This window comes from Petaurus breviceps, unplaced genomic scaffold (genome assembly GCF_028583685.1).
Source record: "Petaurus breviceps papuanus isolate PSGF00001 unplaced genomic scaffold, PetGlider_PUasm1.0 90762, whole genome shotgun sequence".
Taxonomy (NCBI): Eukaryota; Metazoa; Chordata; class Mammalia; order Diprotodontia; family Petauridae; genus Petaurus; species Petaurus breviceps.
This window is the reverse complement of record NW_027187339.1, coordinates 2,430,760-2,444,891: the sequence shown is the minus strand read 5'-3', so window position 1 is coordinate 2,444,891 and position 14,132 is coordinate 2,430,760. Positions and strand designations below refer to the sequence as shown.

Here is a 14,132-nt window from a genome sequence, read left to right as displayed (position 1 = left end):
AGAGAGAATGTCTTTCTGGAGCCGCCTTTGCTGATGGGGGTGTGGGGGAGGTGTCCACTAGAAAAAAAATGGCAGCCAGGTGATTTCTCTGGACTCAGCGTTGCTCCTGGAGGGAATTGTTGAATCATCATAGGTTCCTACACATAGAGGGCTTTGAAAGACCATTTAATCTAATCCCCTCATTTACAGATGAGAAAACAGGCCCAGGGAGAGTATGTGACTTGCCCAGAGCCACAAAGGTAATGGGCATCAGAGGGAGAATTTCAACACAGGTCCTTTGATGCCAGAACCACTACCCAATGCTGCTCCCCAGCTGGGAAGAGTAATTAGGGCTCTAGTATTAGGAGGGCCATAAGAAGACTTCATTGAATGGGTTTTCTGAAAGGTCCAGGTCTTCTTTTTTCTGTCCCACTCAAATTTAGCTGCCCAATTAGTCTCTCTGCTCAGCAACATTCCCTGAGTTTAATAATAGACTATATTCCCAGAGAACTTTACTATTTATTTTATTGATGTTCTCTTACTTGGTGATGGAAATAAGTATTATTATCCCAATCTTAACAGATGAACAAAGTTTCATGAAACTTAAGTGACTTGGAAATGGTCATCCAGTGTCAGAGGGAAAATTTGAATTCAGGTTTCTCTTGACTCCAAAGCCAGTACTATACCATGTTGCCTCCCTGATTGAAAACTAGCATCTTAAAGAATTCATTGATCTGACAAATGAATGTCTGCTATGTTCCTGGCATTATTCTGGACATTCAGGGAAATACAAAGGCATAAAAAACTTGATCCCTACCCTTTAAAAAAGTATAGTTCAATTGGGAAAACAGAGCAGATACACATAAAAATCAAATAATACAAAAATAATTAGGAGAGGCAGAAAACAATACAGATATGAAAAAGCAGGATATATTTGAGAATTAATATAAGCTATAGAGACAATAGGGAGTATGGGAGTTCCATGGAAGGAGGCCACTATAACAATTTCTCAGCAAAGGTGATTGATGTGGTGAAAAGAACACAGGAGAATGAGATCTGGTACTGGTTCTGTCACTCTGTGACCATGGGCAAGTCCTTATACCACTATGGGTCTCAGTTTCCTCATCTGTAAAATAAGAAGGTTGGGCTAGTTAATCTTTAAAGTCTCTTCCAGCTCCAAAATTTTATGATTCTAGGGAGAAGGATCTTTTAGGATAAAGCATCTTGTAGGATAAAGATGATTTTGCTAGGCAGAAGAAAGAGGGAGATAATAAAAGGGAAGAGGAATGACGTGGGCAAAGTCATGGAGGTAAGAATCCAGACGCCATGTTTATCTAACTGGAGAAGTCTTGTGCCAGGGAGTATCAGCAAATGGTTTTTTGGAAAAGTAGGTTGAGTGATAGAAGGGAGGGCAGAATAGGGGAAGGGGTAATAAGAATGCATGCCATCTTGGGGGGAGGAGGGGAGAGATGGGGAGAAAATTTGGAACTCGAAATCTTGTGGAAATGAATGCTGAAGACTAAAATAAACAAGTTAATCTGAAAGGAAGGAAGGAAGGAAGATAGAGGGGGGAGGGAGCGAGGGAGGAAGAAGGAGAAAAGAAAAGAAGGAAAAGTAGATTGTCAACAGATAGTGGAGGATAAAAATTTTGGACTTTAATCTTTTAGGCAGAGAAGGAAGCATGGCATAGAAGATACTGGGCCAGCTTTAGAGTCTAAAAAATTCTGAGTTCAAGACCAGCATCTACCGTATAGTTGGTGTGTGATCTTGGGCAAATCATTTAATGAGAGTGACCTCAGGGAACTCTCTAGTGCTATAAATTGCTGAGGGGGTTTTGAGACTAGTAGAGGGAATTTCCTCACTGGGAGTTCCCTATGAAATCACCAAGTATTTGTTGATTTGCATTGTCAAAGAGAGTTCCTTAACCCATGGAAATCACAAGTCCTTAAAAATGCTTTAGGCAAGAGGGAAACCTTTGAAGAGTGTTTGTTTTCAAAATAATATTGCGTCCTTAGTGTAGTTTAAGGAAGATAAGTCTATTGGAGATAATTGGGATCAGTTGAAGCGACTAGGTCCAAAAAAACAAAGAAACCAGATAAAAGGCTCAGCTGAGAAAGGATAAGGGTCTGCACTAGGGTGGGAGCAGTGGGAATGGAGGGGAAAGCTTGAACGTAGTTTATGTTACCTCCCCCCCTTACATCTGAAATGAAGTATCATACATCTAAAATAATGGAGTGTATTATTTCTACCTGTCCTGGTTTTGTAGTCTTTCCATTCTGTCTTTTCCCTTTTCCCTGCCCTGTCCTCTGCTCGATTTAGCAAGAGGCATTTCAAAGAAGGAACAGGATTTAGAAAATGATTAGATAAAGAGGCTGAAGGAGGAGGAGGAGGAGGAGAGATCAAACATGACTCTGAGCTTTGGAGGCTGGACAAGACTCTATCCAAGGTCAGATAGCCACCTTAGAGCCCCAAAGACCAATCCCCAGGAGAACAAGACAATGAAAGGGACATGGAAATTGCTCCAATCTCCTTCCTAAATTGCTTCACCTTTTTCTCCAAAAAATAAAACCCTAACTGGAGTAGAAGTGGAGAGGGAGAGGGCTAAGAAGGGCCAGCAGGAGCGAGAAAACTGAGTCAAGGTGACAAAACTTTAGGGGGAATAGAAAGAATCACATCTGGTTCTGAAGGGTAGAGGAAGGTCAAAGGAGAGTTGTGAAATCCTGTATTCCTAGTTACTACCCCATTACCTGCAAGAGAAAAAAATGCTTTCTGCTTGTATCTTTTCTCTAGGAAACATATATGCTTCCCTTACCCTAACCTAGGTGGTCTATCTTGACCATGTTCTTGGCTATCTGTTGAGCTATACTTGCCAGTTGTGACTCAATGATGGGGGAGGGAGGTAAGGAGAAGTCAGTCTGTCTCTAATCACAACCAGATCAAACATTTTAATTGAATCGACTGATCAGTGACTAGCTGATATTTTCACTTTACAGAATCACAGAAGTCAGAAGGAAGCTCAGAGGTTATCTAACTCAACGCATTTTTGAATAGGATCCCTCTCTAAAACATTCCCAACCAGTAGTTATCCTGGCACCTACTTCAAGTGCTCTAGTGAGGAAGACCTTACTATCTCCCCAAGGCATTCCTTTCTGCCTTTGGATAGCAACCTCCCCCCATTGTTACAATTTCTGCCCTCTGGGGCCAAGTGGAATAAATCTAATCTCTCTTCTACAAGATAACCTTTAATATATTTGAAGACAGATTTCATGGGCCCCCTAAGTCTTCTCCTCAGGTCTAAGATGAACAGATGAAGTTCTTTGAACTGATTTGAACTGGCATAGTTTCTATTCTCTTATCACCTCAGTCACCATTCTCTGGGTGTACTCCATCTTTTCAGTCTCCTTACTAAAATATGGCACCTAGAACTAGACACAATATCCTGGATGTAGTTTGATTAGAACCAGAGTATAATGGGCCCATCACTTCTGTTATTTGGGGTATTTCCCCTTTCTTGAATGCAGTTCAAGATTACATTAGCCTTGGGAGCTACCATATTACATTCTTGATTCATAAAGTCTTGAAGTCCAAAGCAATTGACCAGCTGTCTTATAGAACTAGCATTGTTAAGGTGTTGATTTGTTGTCATTTAGACAGCCAATTTGGTTTGGTGATAGACTCCCAACTCAATATCTCATTGCTGAGCATTGTACTTATGATTTGTGACTCTGAAATAATTACCATCCGAGAGAGCTTACAAGCCAAACAGGAAAATCCGTCTCAGTTTAATATGGAGACTGTTCCATAGTAGATAGAGGGCTTGATGAGAATCCAGAAGCTTTAGACCTGAATGCTGTCTCTGACAAATATCTGTATGATCATGGATGCCACTTAACACTGAGATTCAGTGTTTTCACCTGTGAAATGGGGATTATAATTAGGTATTACCTACTTCACAGGGTTGTTGTAAAAATCAATGAGATAGTGTACCTGAAGTGCTTAGCATATATTAGAGCTTCCTACAAGGTGTCCCAAAATTCTTAAAGCAGCTTAAACCTATTAAAGTTTAAAACTACACTAAAACTTTTGGGACACCCTGTATAAGGGTTACCTATTATTATATTTTAAAAATACAGGGGTCAGCTAGGTGGTACAATGAATACAGCACAGGCCCTGGAATCAGGAGGACCTAAATTCAAATCCAGCCTCAGACACTAAACACTTACTAGCTATGTGACCTTGAGCAAGTCACTTAACCCCAATTGTCCTGCCTTCCACCCTCCAAAAAGACAAAAAAAAGAATTACGAAGTTGTATCACCCAAACTTGACTCCCAAGCAATTGGAATTAGGACTCTAATTATCCTTATGTAAATTATGTCATTTAATTTTGCTGTATATGAATTATGCTGTATTTTATACAAAAAGGCTATTATGAATCTGAAAGGCTACTCACTCTTAGGTGAGTAACTGAGTAAGTGGGGGTACCTGGGGATGAACCATTAGAGAGAATCTGGAAAAGTGGTAGAGTTACAAACCTGAGATGAAAAAAATGAGCTCAAGAGCTGTTGAAGATTCCTGTTTTACCAGTAAGATGAAGGCTGGAGGAATCTTTCAGACAGGAAAGCTAATGATCCAACAGAGCCTGAGGGCTTTGAAACAGAAAAAAAAAAGGACTGGGGATCTATTTCTCACCATTGGAAGGAGTTGAGGTGTAACCAATAGGCTGGAGAAGATGGTGTTTGCCATCAGGATGGCTGCTAATTACAACTATTCCCCAGATACTAATTTTGAACCAATAAAGGGAGAAGTCAGGGTTTACCATCAGGTAGAATCAGCTTTCTCACCTAATGAATATGCTCTAAGGAAATCAAATAGGATAGAGAGAATAGGCCAGGGGAAGGGTAGCATGATCCAGGGACATGACCCCATAGAGCCTTACAGACCAAGGGCAAAGGAGGAGTCTACAAAGTCAAGACATGGTGGTCAGAGAAGAGGACAGAATTTTGGGCAGCTGGTTGAGGGAGTTCCTTCTACAACCCAGGATTGGGGAGGGTCAGGGCAGATATGTAGTGGCTTTACAACACTATCTGGGCAAGGGAAAGGAGCTGTTACAGAGAGGACCCAAACACAAAAAATAAGACTGAGAACAGGTTCTGCAAGTGAGAGAGGGCCCTCCCCTACTTATCTAAAAGCAGTGCCAACTCAAACCTACCTCAGGCCAGAAGATTTATGTGCTTTTGTTTAGCTTTGTCCCCCCCCCACAAAGAGTTAAAATGAAAGAAACTAAGGGGTGGTGGCATTCCATAAACTATGCAAGCTGAGTCAATCTGGGGCCAGACTATGGTTTCTGTTAGTTTTCTTTTGTTTTCCTTGGGTTTCTTGTAAAAGTTCCTTCTGAAAACTTTCCACCTTGTCTGGGATGAACTGATGGGATTTTTCCATACCTCTGCCAGTACAGGTGAGGGAATCTCTGCTTTCTTAGTAGTCAAGTGAAATGGGTTGGGTCACCTCCAGAGTCAAAAAAGAGCCAGTGATGCTGAGAGGAGAGACTGAGAATATAAGAGGGCAAGAATGGGGTACAGCTGGGAAAACTGATTCCCCCTCTCCCATACCCTCAAATGTTTCTACTACCCAGACTACAATCTTCTTCTCACTCTTCTCTATGCATCCTTTAGCATTGCAACTCAAATGTGAATTTCTTCCCTAACCATCCCCACCCCACAGTGATTGATCCCTCCTCTGAAGGAGGAATCAGTACTAAGTCAGCTCCTGTCATATTCAACCAGTAGCCTCCTTAAACTTAGAAACTTGAAAGGACACCTAAGCCCAAAGTCTCTCGTTTCACCTTCAAATGAGAGGCAGCCTGGCATAGTGGAGAGGGAGCTGGACTTGGATTTAAATTAGAGAGACTTGGGTTTAAATCCCATTTCAGGCATTTCCTAGTTTTATGATGCTGGGCAAGCCTCAGCCTCAATTTCCTCATCTATAAAATGAAAATGAGTTTAAAAGTAACTGTAGCATGTACAGTCATATTATCAACTCTTCTCATTTTGCAGATGAGGAAACTAATGTTCATCCAGATAAAGTGAGTTGGCCAAGGTCACACAGATAGGAAGTGGCAGAACCAGATTCAAACTTAGATTGTCTGACTCTAAATGCAGAGTTCTCTATGGTTCTATGCTGACCTTTTTTTTTTTTTAATGTGTCTAAGCTTCATCTACCCAATTAGACTGTAGGGTAGGCTCTATTTTTATTTATCCACCACAGGACCTGTGTCTTAGACCTAATAAATTCACAACAAATATTTGATAGATTAATGATATAGATTTCCTGTCTGGTTTTCACCATAGGGGTAGATACCCCAAAATCTAGGATCTAATCTCCTTACTCCTACCATAATGACAGGGATCAAGGGTAATATACCCAATAGCTTGGCCTGAAGGGCTTTGGAAAGATTGTTCAATTTAATTCAACAAACATTTTTCAAAGGTCTTCTAATTTTGTACCGGGTGCTTTGCCACCTCCTATAAAAGGCCTATGGTTTTTCCCACCCACCCACCTACCACCCAAGTGCTAGCAGACTCTTGTTTCCCAGAAACTACTGTATGTATGTATGCATACATGTATGTATACATACACTCATATGTGTGTATAATCTGTGTACATATTCCCTCCTTTAGGGAAGGGATCTTTCTGTATTTTGTCTTTTTATCCTTATACCTGGCACTTGGGGGGGGGGGTCCAACCTGTGATTTCATGGGTATATAGGGCCTCCCAGTGAGGAAATTCACTCTCTTAGTCCAATTCTCTGACATTTACATCCTTAGAAAGTTGTACTGTGGGGTTAGTTGACTCGCCCAGGGACACATAGCTAGTCTGTGTCAGAGGCAGGGTTTAAACCAACGTCTTCTTGCCATGGATGCTGGCACTCCATCCAGTGTGCCACAATTAATAAATGCTTGTTGAATGAATGTATGCATGAGTGAATGAATGAGATCTATTTCTGAGATACAAAGATGAAAAAAAAAAAAGATAGTCTCTGCATCCAAGAAGTTTACATTCTAAAGGAGCTGGAGGGATACAAAATATGTGCAAATTTAATACAAAGTTGAATGATGGAGAAAAGGAGAAATTCAGACTAGATGCTCTAGAGAAATTTGAAGAATGAGGACACTGTCAATTTTGGTGGGGGTATTAGGGCAGGAAGATTAGAAGGTGTAGGTGCAGAAGACAAAAGTAAGTCTCCTCAGTATAAAAGACGTAGGCGTTCCAATCCAGAAGTTCATCCCCACATTCTTGATGGGACTTTTTGTCCTAACCCGGGGTGAGTAGGGTACCGAATCAGGGGGCTGAACCAGGGTGGGTCATTAGAGATGTCGGTCTAGTCCAGAGTCACATTTGCCAGAATGGAGAGCTAGGCAGGCATGTTTAGACGTTAATCTTATTTAACAAACACGGAAACTTACCTCCCAGGTGGGATAGAGGGAAACAGCGAATTTCTGCAGCTCCCAGCGGGCCAGCCGGGACTGGAGGTGCGGGGCGGCCCCTAGTTGAGCCAAGGAGGAGGTGCCGAGAACCAAAGGAGGCAGGCTTAGAAGGCTGAGTACCGGCAGCGAAGGGGAGGGCCCGGCTCGCGTCACAGGGCAGCACCCTCCCCTAGCGGAAGTGTCGCTGGTCCCCCTTCCCTCCTCCCAGCCTGCCGGCTTCCCCCTCTTCCCTTCCTTGCCTTTCCCGGGTTTCCCCTCCTGGCTTGCCGGGTTCTCCGTACCCATTTGACCAGGGTCCCAACGTCCCGTGGGGAGGGGAGAGAGGAGACATTTCTTCGTGTGCGCGTCGGTCTGTACGTCTGTCTCTGGGTCTGCTTTTACCTCTTTCACTCTCCCTACTTCCCTCCCTGTGGCTTGGGCAGGAGCAGCCTCCGGGGAGACCCGCAGGTAAAGTCATCACAACTCAGCGGTCCACGTGGGGATGTTCTCGGCTGGGGGCCTAAGGGGAAGGGGGATAGGTAGGGAATAGCCCAGGGATCACTTTAATTCATTTTGCGAAATTTTTCCTCAATAACGGAAATAGAGAAGTAGCTGGGACGGGGGAGGACCGCTAATCGGCATGGTAGGATTTCTTTTCTTTTCTTTTTGGAGGGGGGAGCATCAGAGGGGGCTTATGAGTTTGGGTTTCATTCATTCTTTCATTCATTCATTTTTAATGCCCTTCTTCTGGTTGGAGCTGCAGCTGCTGAGCCCGCTGCCGGGTGTGTGTGTGGGGGGGGGGGGGGGGGGGGGGGAGGGAGTGTAAAGAGGATCAGCCTGATTGAGTAATTGGAAGGAGTTCAGGAAGAGTCCTGGGGCGGCAGCGCTAGGGGGGTGGCCCCCACTTCCCTAGGTTCCCAGCTCTCAAGGCCTGAGGTGCGGGTAGGGAAATGACAGCGCCCCGCCAGTCTGCAGGAACCAAAATCAATAAAGAATTGATTGAATGAAAAAAATGTTGGGTTATTATTGGTGGGGAGCCGGGGGTGGTTTTAATTTGGGGTTGGTTGTTTGGGGGTTTTGTTTGTTTTGTCTTTTTGGATTTGACCCAGCATTCAGTACAGAGCTGGGAGCCGTGTAGGGGAGTCCTGGAGTCGGTAGCCCCGTGGGGGTGCGTACTGAACCTTTACAAACTTCTTCCGTCGTCACTTTTCCCTGGTCCTCAGATCCAAGTGAGGATGTTTGTACTGAGAATTTGGGGACCAGTGACGGTATCCCTCTCCCCCCACCTCCTATTCATTGTTGAGTTTAGGGAGTTAGGCACCCCACACACACAACCCCCCCACACACACATAAACACCCCTGCAGTCCGCTCCTCCCCTCCCCCCACGGTCTCCCCGGCGCTTTAAATAATGATATTTGCATGCAGGGAGCGATTCATAAATATGTCAGGGCGGGTGAAATATAGGCAACATTTCAAACTTTCTATTTAAAAAACATGAATTATGGCCGCGGAAAATGTGTTCCCATTTAAGGGCGATACGAAGTATTTGGTGTCTCGTCCCCGGGCCCATCCATCACGCAGACAATAAAGAGAGTTTTTCGCCCTGACACCCACGATTTATGGGCGCCCTTCTCTGCCCTCATCACTCAGCCGCCGCGGCCGCCCCCATGACAGGCACCGCAGAGATACCGCCGCCCCCCAGCCCTGCGCTACTCTGCGCCCCCGCCCCGACCCGAGAGGAGCTGCTGCTGCCCGCAGACCCCCGGCCAGAGAGCAACCGGCCCGCCTATTTTAAGCTTCCATCTCCTTTAAAAATAAAATAAAAATGAAAAAAATAAAACATCCCTGCCACTTCTTTTGCTATTACCCCGCAGTCTCCCGGAGGGAAAGTGCCCCTTTCCCAGGAAGGAGAGTGGGCTAGGTTGGGATGAGGGAAGGAGACTTCAGAGAGAAAGGGGGCCTGCCGAGACTGGGCGGGGATGGAGGGGGCGGGGGGGGGGTTGAGTTTTAGGCTCTTCTGGGAGGCCAGAGCTAGGGCAGGCGGTGGGGGAGAGCGTATGAGTAAATCAGGGAGAAGGACACGGCAGGCAGCTTTATTTTCTTAATCAGATATTTCTCGCTTTTCCTCTCTAGGACTCTCCACCCCGGAGAGGCTTCAGCACCCGGGCCTTGGGGTTTGGGGAAGGGACACCCATCTCCTTGGAGGGTTGGGGCAGAAAGAAGGGAGGGATTGAGTCTGCGACTCAGGTTTGGGAATTTATCTCAAGACTACGAGGCAAAGAAGTTCTTTTGCGGTCCCCGATGAAGTTTCTTTCGTTTTGTGTGTCTCTTAAGGAAGACACACAAAGCAATCTCGAAGGCGAACACGGTGCCTTCTTCCAAAGAAGCAAGAAACGCTGGGAGCTGCACGCCCCCCGCCCCATACACACACAGAACCTTCGGGGCGCTGAGGTTATTTCTAACTTTTAAAAAATAGTGCGTCCCCCGCCCCTCCCCTCCCCGCTACACACACCAGATGCATTCAAATCTTGGTAATAAATGTCTACTTGTAAACCTTTTTTTTTCTTCTTAAGGACAGATAAAAGAAGGAAAGCAAGAGAACGTAGAGAAGGCAAGGCAGAAGAGAGGGATGCTTGTGAATTTATTCCCGGCAGACTCTACCCCGTGACCCCGGGTGACCAAAACCTTCCCAGAGTATCCATCCTGTCCCTCCCTTCCTCCCTCCGCTGTTCCCCCCACCCCTATCACACACTCCCCGCGGACATCTCTCTTCCTGCCCCGACCACCTATGTCTTGCCAACGTTGTTTCTTTAAAAAGCCTTTCCCCAAACTCTGCTGGAAACTTACGAGGGTGAGAAGGCAGGATCAGTGTCTGAAAATTCAGAGGGGGCTTTGCTATTGTTGGGTTTTGTTTTTATTTTTTCCACTGGGGAAGTCAGGACTTGATTTCCTCTTCACTGGCACCGACGAAAAGCTGCCGAGGAATCCTTGTCCCGCCTCCCTCGAAGCCTAAGGCTGAGCGAGTGCGCTCTGCTCTGCTCTGCCGACTGAGAAATTCCAAGCCCCGCGTCCTGAGCTCGACTGCCGGCTGGGAATAGGTCTCTCAGTACCCGGGTCGGTAGAGAAAGCTAGAGAAATAAATGGGAGACCTAGATTTATTCAGATATATACAGAACTCATTGCATCTAGGTAGACACTATTTTAAAAACTGACATGATTAAGCATATTAAAAGCGTGATTCCTAGGGAAAGTACGGAAATATAAATGATAAAATACAAATATGCATATAAATGTCCAGATACGATATTAATTAGATAGCTCTAGGTATTTAAATTCACATATGACACACTTGCTCTGAACGTACATATAGGAGCAGGACTATAATATATCTTAAAAATCAAGATTATAACTAGATGTAAAAGATCAGAATCGATAAAGAATCTTAATGCAGTAATTTTGTAGATATAATAAATCTGGGCTAGATACAGCCTCTAAATAGACACTTAAATAACTGCATAAGTTTAACATGTCCAGTTATATAGATATTCTCAGAATGGGCAAGTATACAATGTGTCTAGCTACATAAATAGTTATATAGCGTCAGTGTGCGCTATAATCCAGCTACACAGATATCTATGTGAGGACAGATGTTTAATGAATGCAGCTCTCTATATATAACTAAGGGAAGGTATGAATAGAACGTATATCTGGTTCAATATCAAGTATTTAAATGATTGCCAAAGTGTACTACACCTAGCTTAGTGATTTTCTATATGTTCTCATGCGTATAATAATCTGGCGACACCTTAATGTGCATAATAGCATAGGTATATTATATTCGATATATCGAATAGGTAGCATAAGGATAGTGTGTTTCTACTTGAGAAATGCTAGCGAGTTTTAAGAGCTTTTGGACACCAGATTGCTAAGAGAGTTAGAGCCTATGAATTCTAGTCCAGTCTGAAAAGTGGGGTTTGAAGATCAGGGTACAGAACTGAGAATCCTCCAAACTTCAGACACATTTCTACCCCCACCCCAAATCCCATCCAATCTCACACACTATTCTCAGAAAAGAGAATTTAGACTCAGGCTTACAAGAGTGAGCGGGGACCAAGTCTTGGGGCCAGGGGCTTTCAAGCATATTTGGATTAGGGACTGGGAAAGTTGACAAACGAGCAGGTCGGGTTTGTGCCGGTGTTTGAAGGAAATGCTAGAACCCCTAAGGCGACATAAGGAGTACATTTAGCACTGCTTGGGGGAACTAAGGCCCAGCCCATAATTCTCAGTTCTAAATCTTGTATTTATTTTGTAAATGTTAAGTGCTCCTCATTCTTCCACATAAGCATCCCCTTAGGGCTGAAGAAAGACCAAGTATAGAGAAAAAGCCCCGGGGACCAAAAAGAAACTCCAACAAAAAGAAACACGTCAGCTTTGTTAATATAATATCATTAAATGATAATTCAATATATACTGCAACACGATTTCATAACCTTTCTGTTCCAATCTTCTCCCACACATACCACAACCAAGACCTTTTATATGGGAAGGTTCGCACCCCCCCCAAAAAAAAAAAAAATTAAGCACTGCCTTTGAAATAAATTCCAAAGGGCATGACAGTGCGTCCCTAGAAAATACAGAGTTTCCGAATTCGGCTTTCCTGCAAGAGGAAGGCAAAGCAACCCGGACTATGAAAATAATGCATTATCTATGATGATAAGACAGACTATGCATAGATCTGTGAGAGAGCTAGAGAAAAGGATAAATATTTCTTTCGCTGGCAAGCCTGGGAGATGAGAGGAGAGAGGGAAGGAGAGAAAGAAGGCAAAGAAATGAAAAAGAAGAAAGGAGGAGAAAAGGGAAGAAGAAAAAGAGAGGGACGTGGGGAGGAGAAAAAATAGAGAAAGGCGAAAAAAGGGACCAGGAAAGGGGGAGAGTCTGAAACTGAGAGGCGTGCCCAGGTAAGGTAGGGACAGCCAGGTCTCAAGGTCTTGGTGTTTCCCTTTTCTCTCCTCACACCCAACCCCTAAGAGCGAAGAACAGCTGTTGAGAGACCCCAGGACGGCTGACTGAACAGTGAAACAACAATAGTTTAATTTTCAGATCCAAAAACATCTTCAGGTCTGGACAAACTGGCAGAGGAATGGGTTGCTTGGTTATAGGCTTCCTCCATCTTCCTCTTCCTCCTCCTCACAGGAGGACGCTTGGGGTGAGGGTGGCGGTGGGGGTGGGGGGTGGGGAGAGGCGCCGGTCCGGGATTTTTTGGGCGCTCTGGGCCAGGGTTTCCAGCTCGCCGGGCCTGACCTGTCAAGCGGATTATCTTAGAGGGAGATTAATAGGGGAGGCGGGCTGCAATAATAATCGTTTTGTTTGATGTGACAACTCTGATAGGCGTTGATTTACTTACAAACTGATAGGCTTTTAATTGAGCGCCTCCATCGAGCCTGAGATGAAAGGGAAGCGGCATTGAAAGGCTGCCCGCCTGCCCTCCAGCCTCAATACTGATTAGCCATCTCGACAGTGAATAGTTCAAGGCGTTTTCAAACTTTTTTTTCCTTCTGCCTCTCTCTCCCCTTCTTCTTCCTCCTCCTCCCCCCTCTCCTCAAATATCTGCCAGCCCACTCCTTTTTCTGAGAAAACAAATCATTTCCATTGTGTGCAAATAAAATCGGCTTGACACCCCGGCCAATAGCTGGTACCGAAGGGGGAAGGAGAGTGTGGCCTGAAGCGAGGTAATTAATTTCTCCCCCCATCTCCACCCAAGTTCCCTTCTTTGGCCTCCCCCACACTTTTTTTGTTAGGTGCACTAGACTTGAGGACCTTCTTCCGAATTCCTTCCAAATGAACGGGCGAATCAGCGCACCCCATTCTTCTCTTTTTGCATGTTATTTTCTTAAAAGAAAATACACAAACCATAAACACAACGTAATTCAGACCCACAGAGAAATTTAGAAAGGCACACAGCACAAAGAGACGCACGCTGCAGAGACGAACGGATTCCTATAAAGGTACACGTCGTTCTGTGTGTATGTGTGTCTTACACACACACACACACACACATACATACATACACACACAGGCTGAAGGGCCTAGACAAGTAGGGAGTTCCTTTCTCCACTCCAATTCCTAACGGCGCTAGAAGGCCAGGGGCTGTGAGGAGCGCTAGAAGGTCCTCGCATCTCTATGAAGTGAAAGAGATTAGAGACTGTGTTTAACCGAGGAAACAAGAAGAAATGACTGGAGCGAGGGGATAAAGGCAATCTCCCTCAGTTGCAGAAATGAAGGGGTTAGGGATGGGAACGGTTCCCTGGAGTTCTCCCTAACTCGCGTAACTGCTGCCCCCTTCTCTTTTTCAGATCCCCACCACTGTACCTAAGACACTGGTCTCATGGGTTCTCTCCCCCCTCCCACTTCTAGTTCCCGGAGAGGCCAGTCCCCCTCCTTCTTTCCCCTTCCCACAGCTGACTCCTCCTCACGCCCATTAATCTCCTAGCTCTGCTTGGGGAGGTCGGACAGAGACTGCGGGACCGGAGAGCTGTCCCTCAGTCCTGGGAGCCCAACAGCTGTTCCAGGCGGAGACACACAGAGACACATTGCAGACTCACTCTCAGAAACACAGATACAAGAAGACTCTCTTCGTGATCTGCTCTCTCTCTCTCTCTCTCTCTCTCTCTCTCTCTCTCTCTCTCTC

At 44.9% G+C, this 14,132-nt stretch overlaps 1 protein-coding gene and 1 long non-coding RNA gene across 2 annotated transcripts in view; both read right to left on the bottom strand.

Moving 5' to 3' along the window:
• The window catches only part of LRMDA (leucine rich melanocyte differentiation associated), a 1,350,008-nt gene extending 1,341,717 nt beyond the window's left edge, over nucleotides 1-8,291 (bottom strand). The window contains exon 1 of the mRNA XM_069068315.1: nucleotides 7,444-8,291. Within this exon, the coding sequence (XP_068924416.1) occupies nucleotides 7,444-7,749 (306 nt within the window). The 5' untranslated portion in view covers nucleotides 7,750-8,291. The remainder of the gene's footprint in view (nucleotides 1-7,443) is intronic.
• Nucleotides 8,292-10,335: 2,044 nt separating this feature from the next.
• LOC138146427 (uncharacterized) overlaps nucleotides 10,336-14,132 on the bottom strand; it is a 4,809-nt gene continuing 1,012 nt past the window's right edge. Inside the window, exon 2 of the long non-coding RNA XR_011164478.1 lies at nucleotides 10,336-10,572. This is a non-coding gene — a long non-coding RNA (uncharacterized lncRNA). The remainder of the gene's footprint in view (nucleotides 10,573-14,132) is intronic.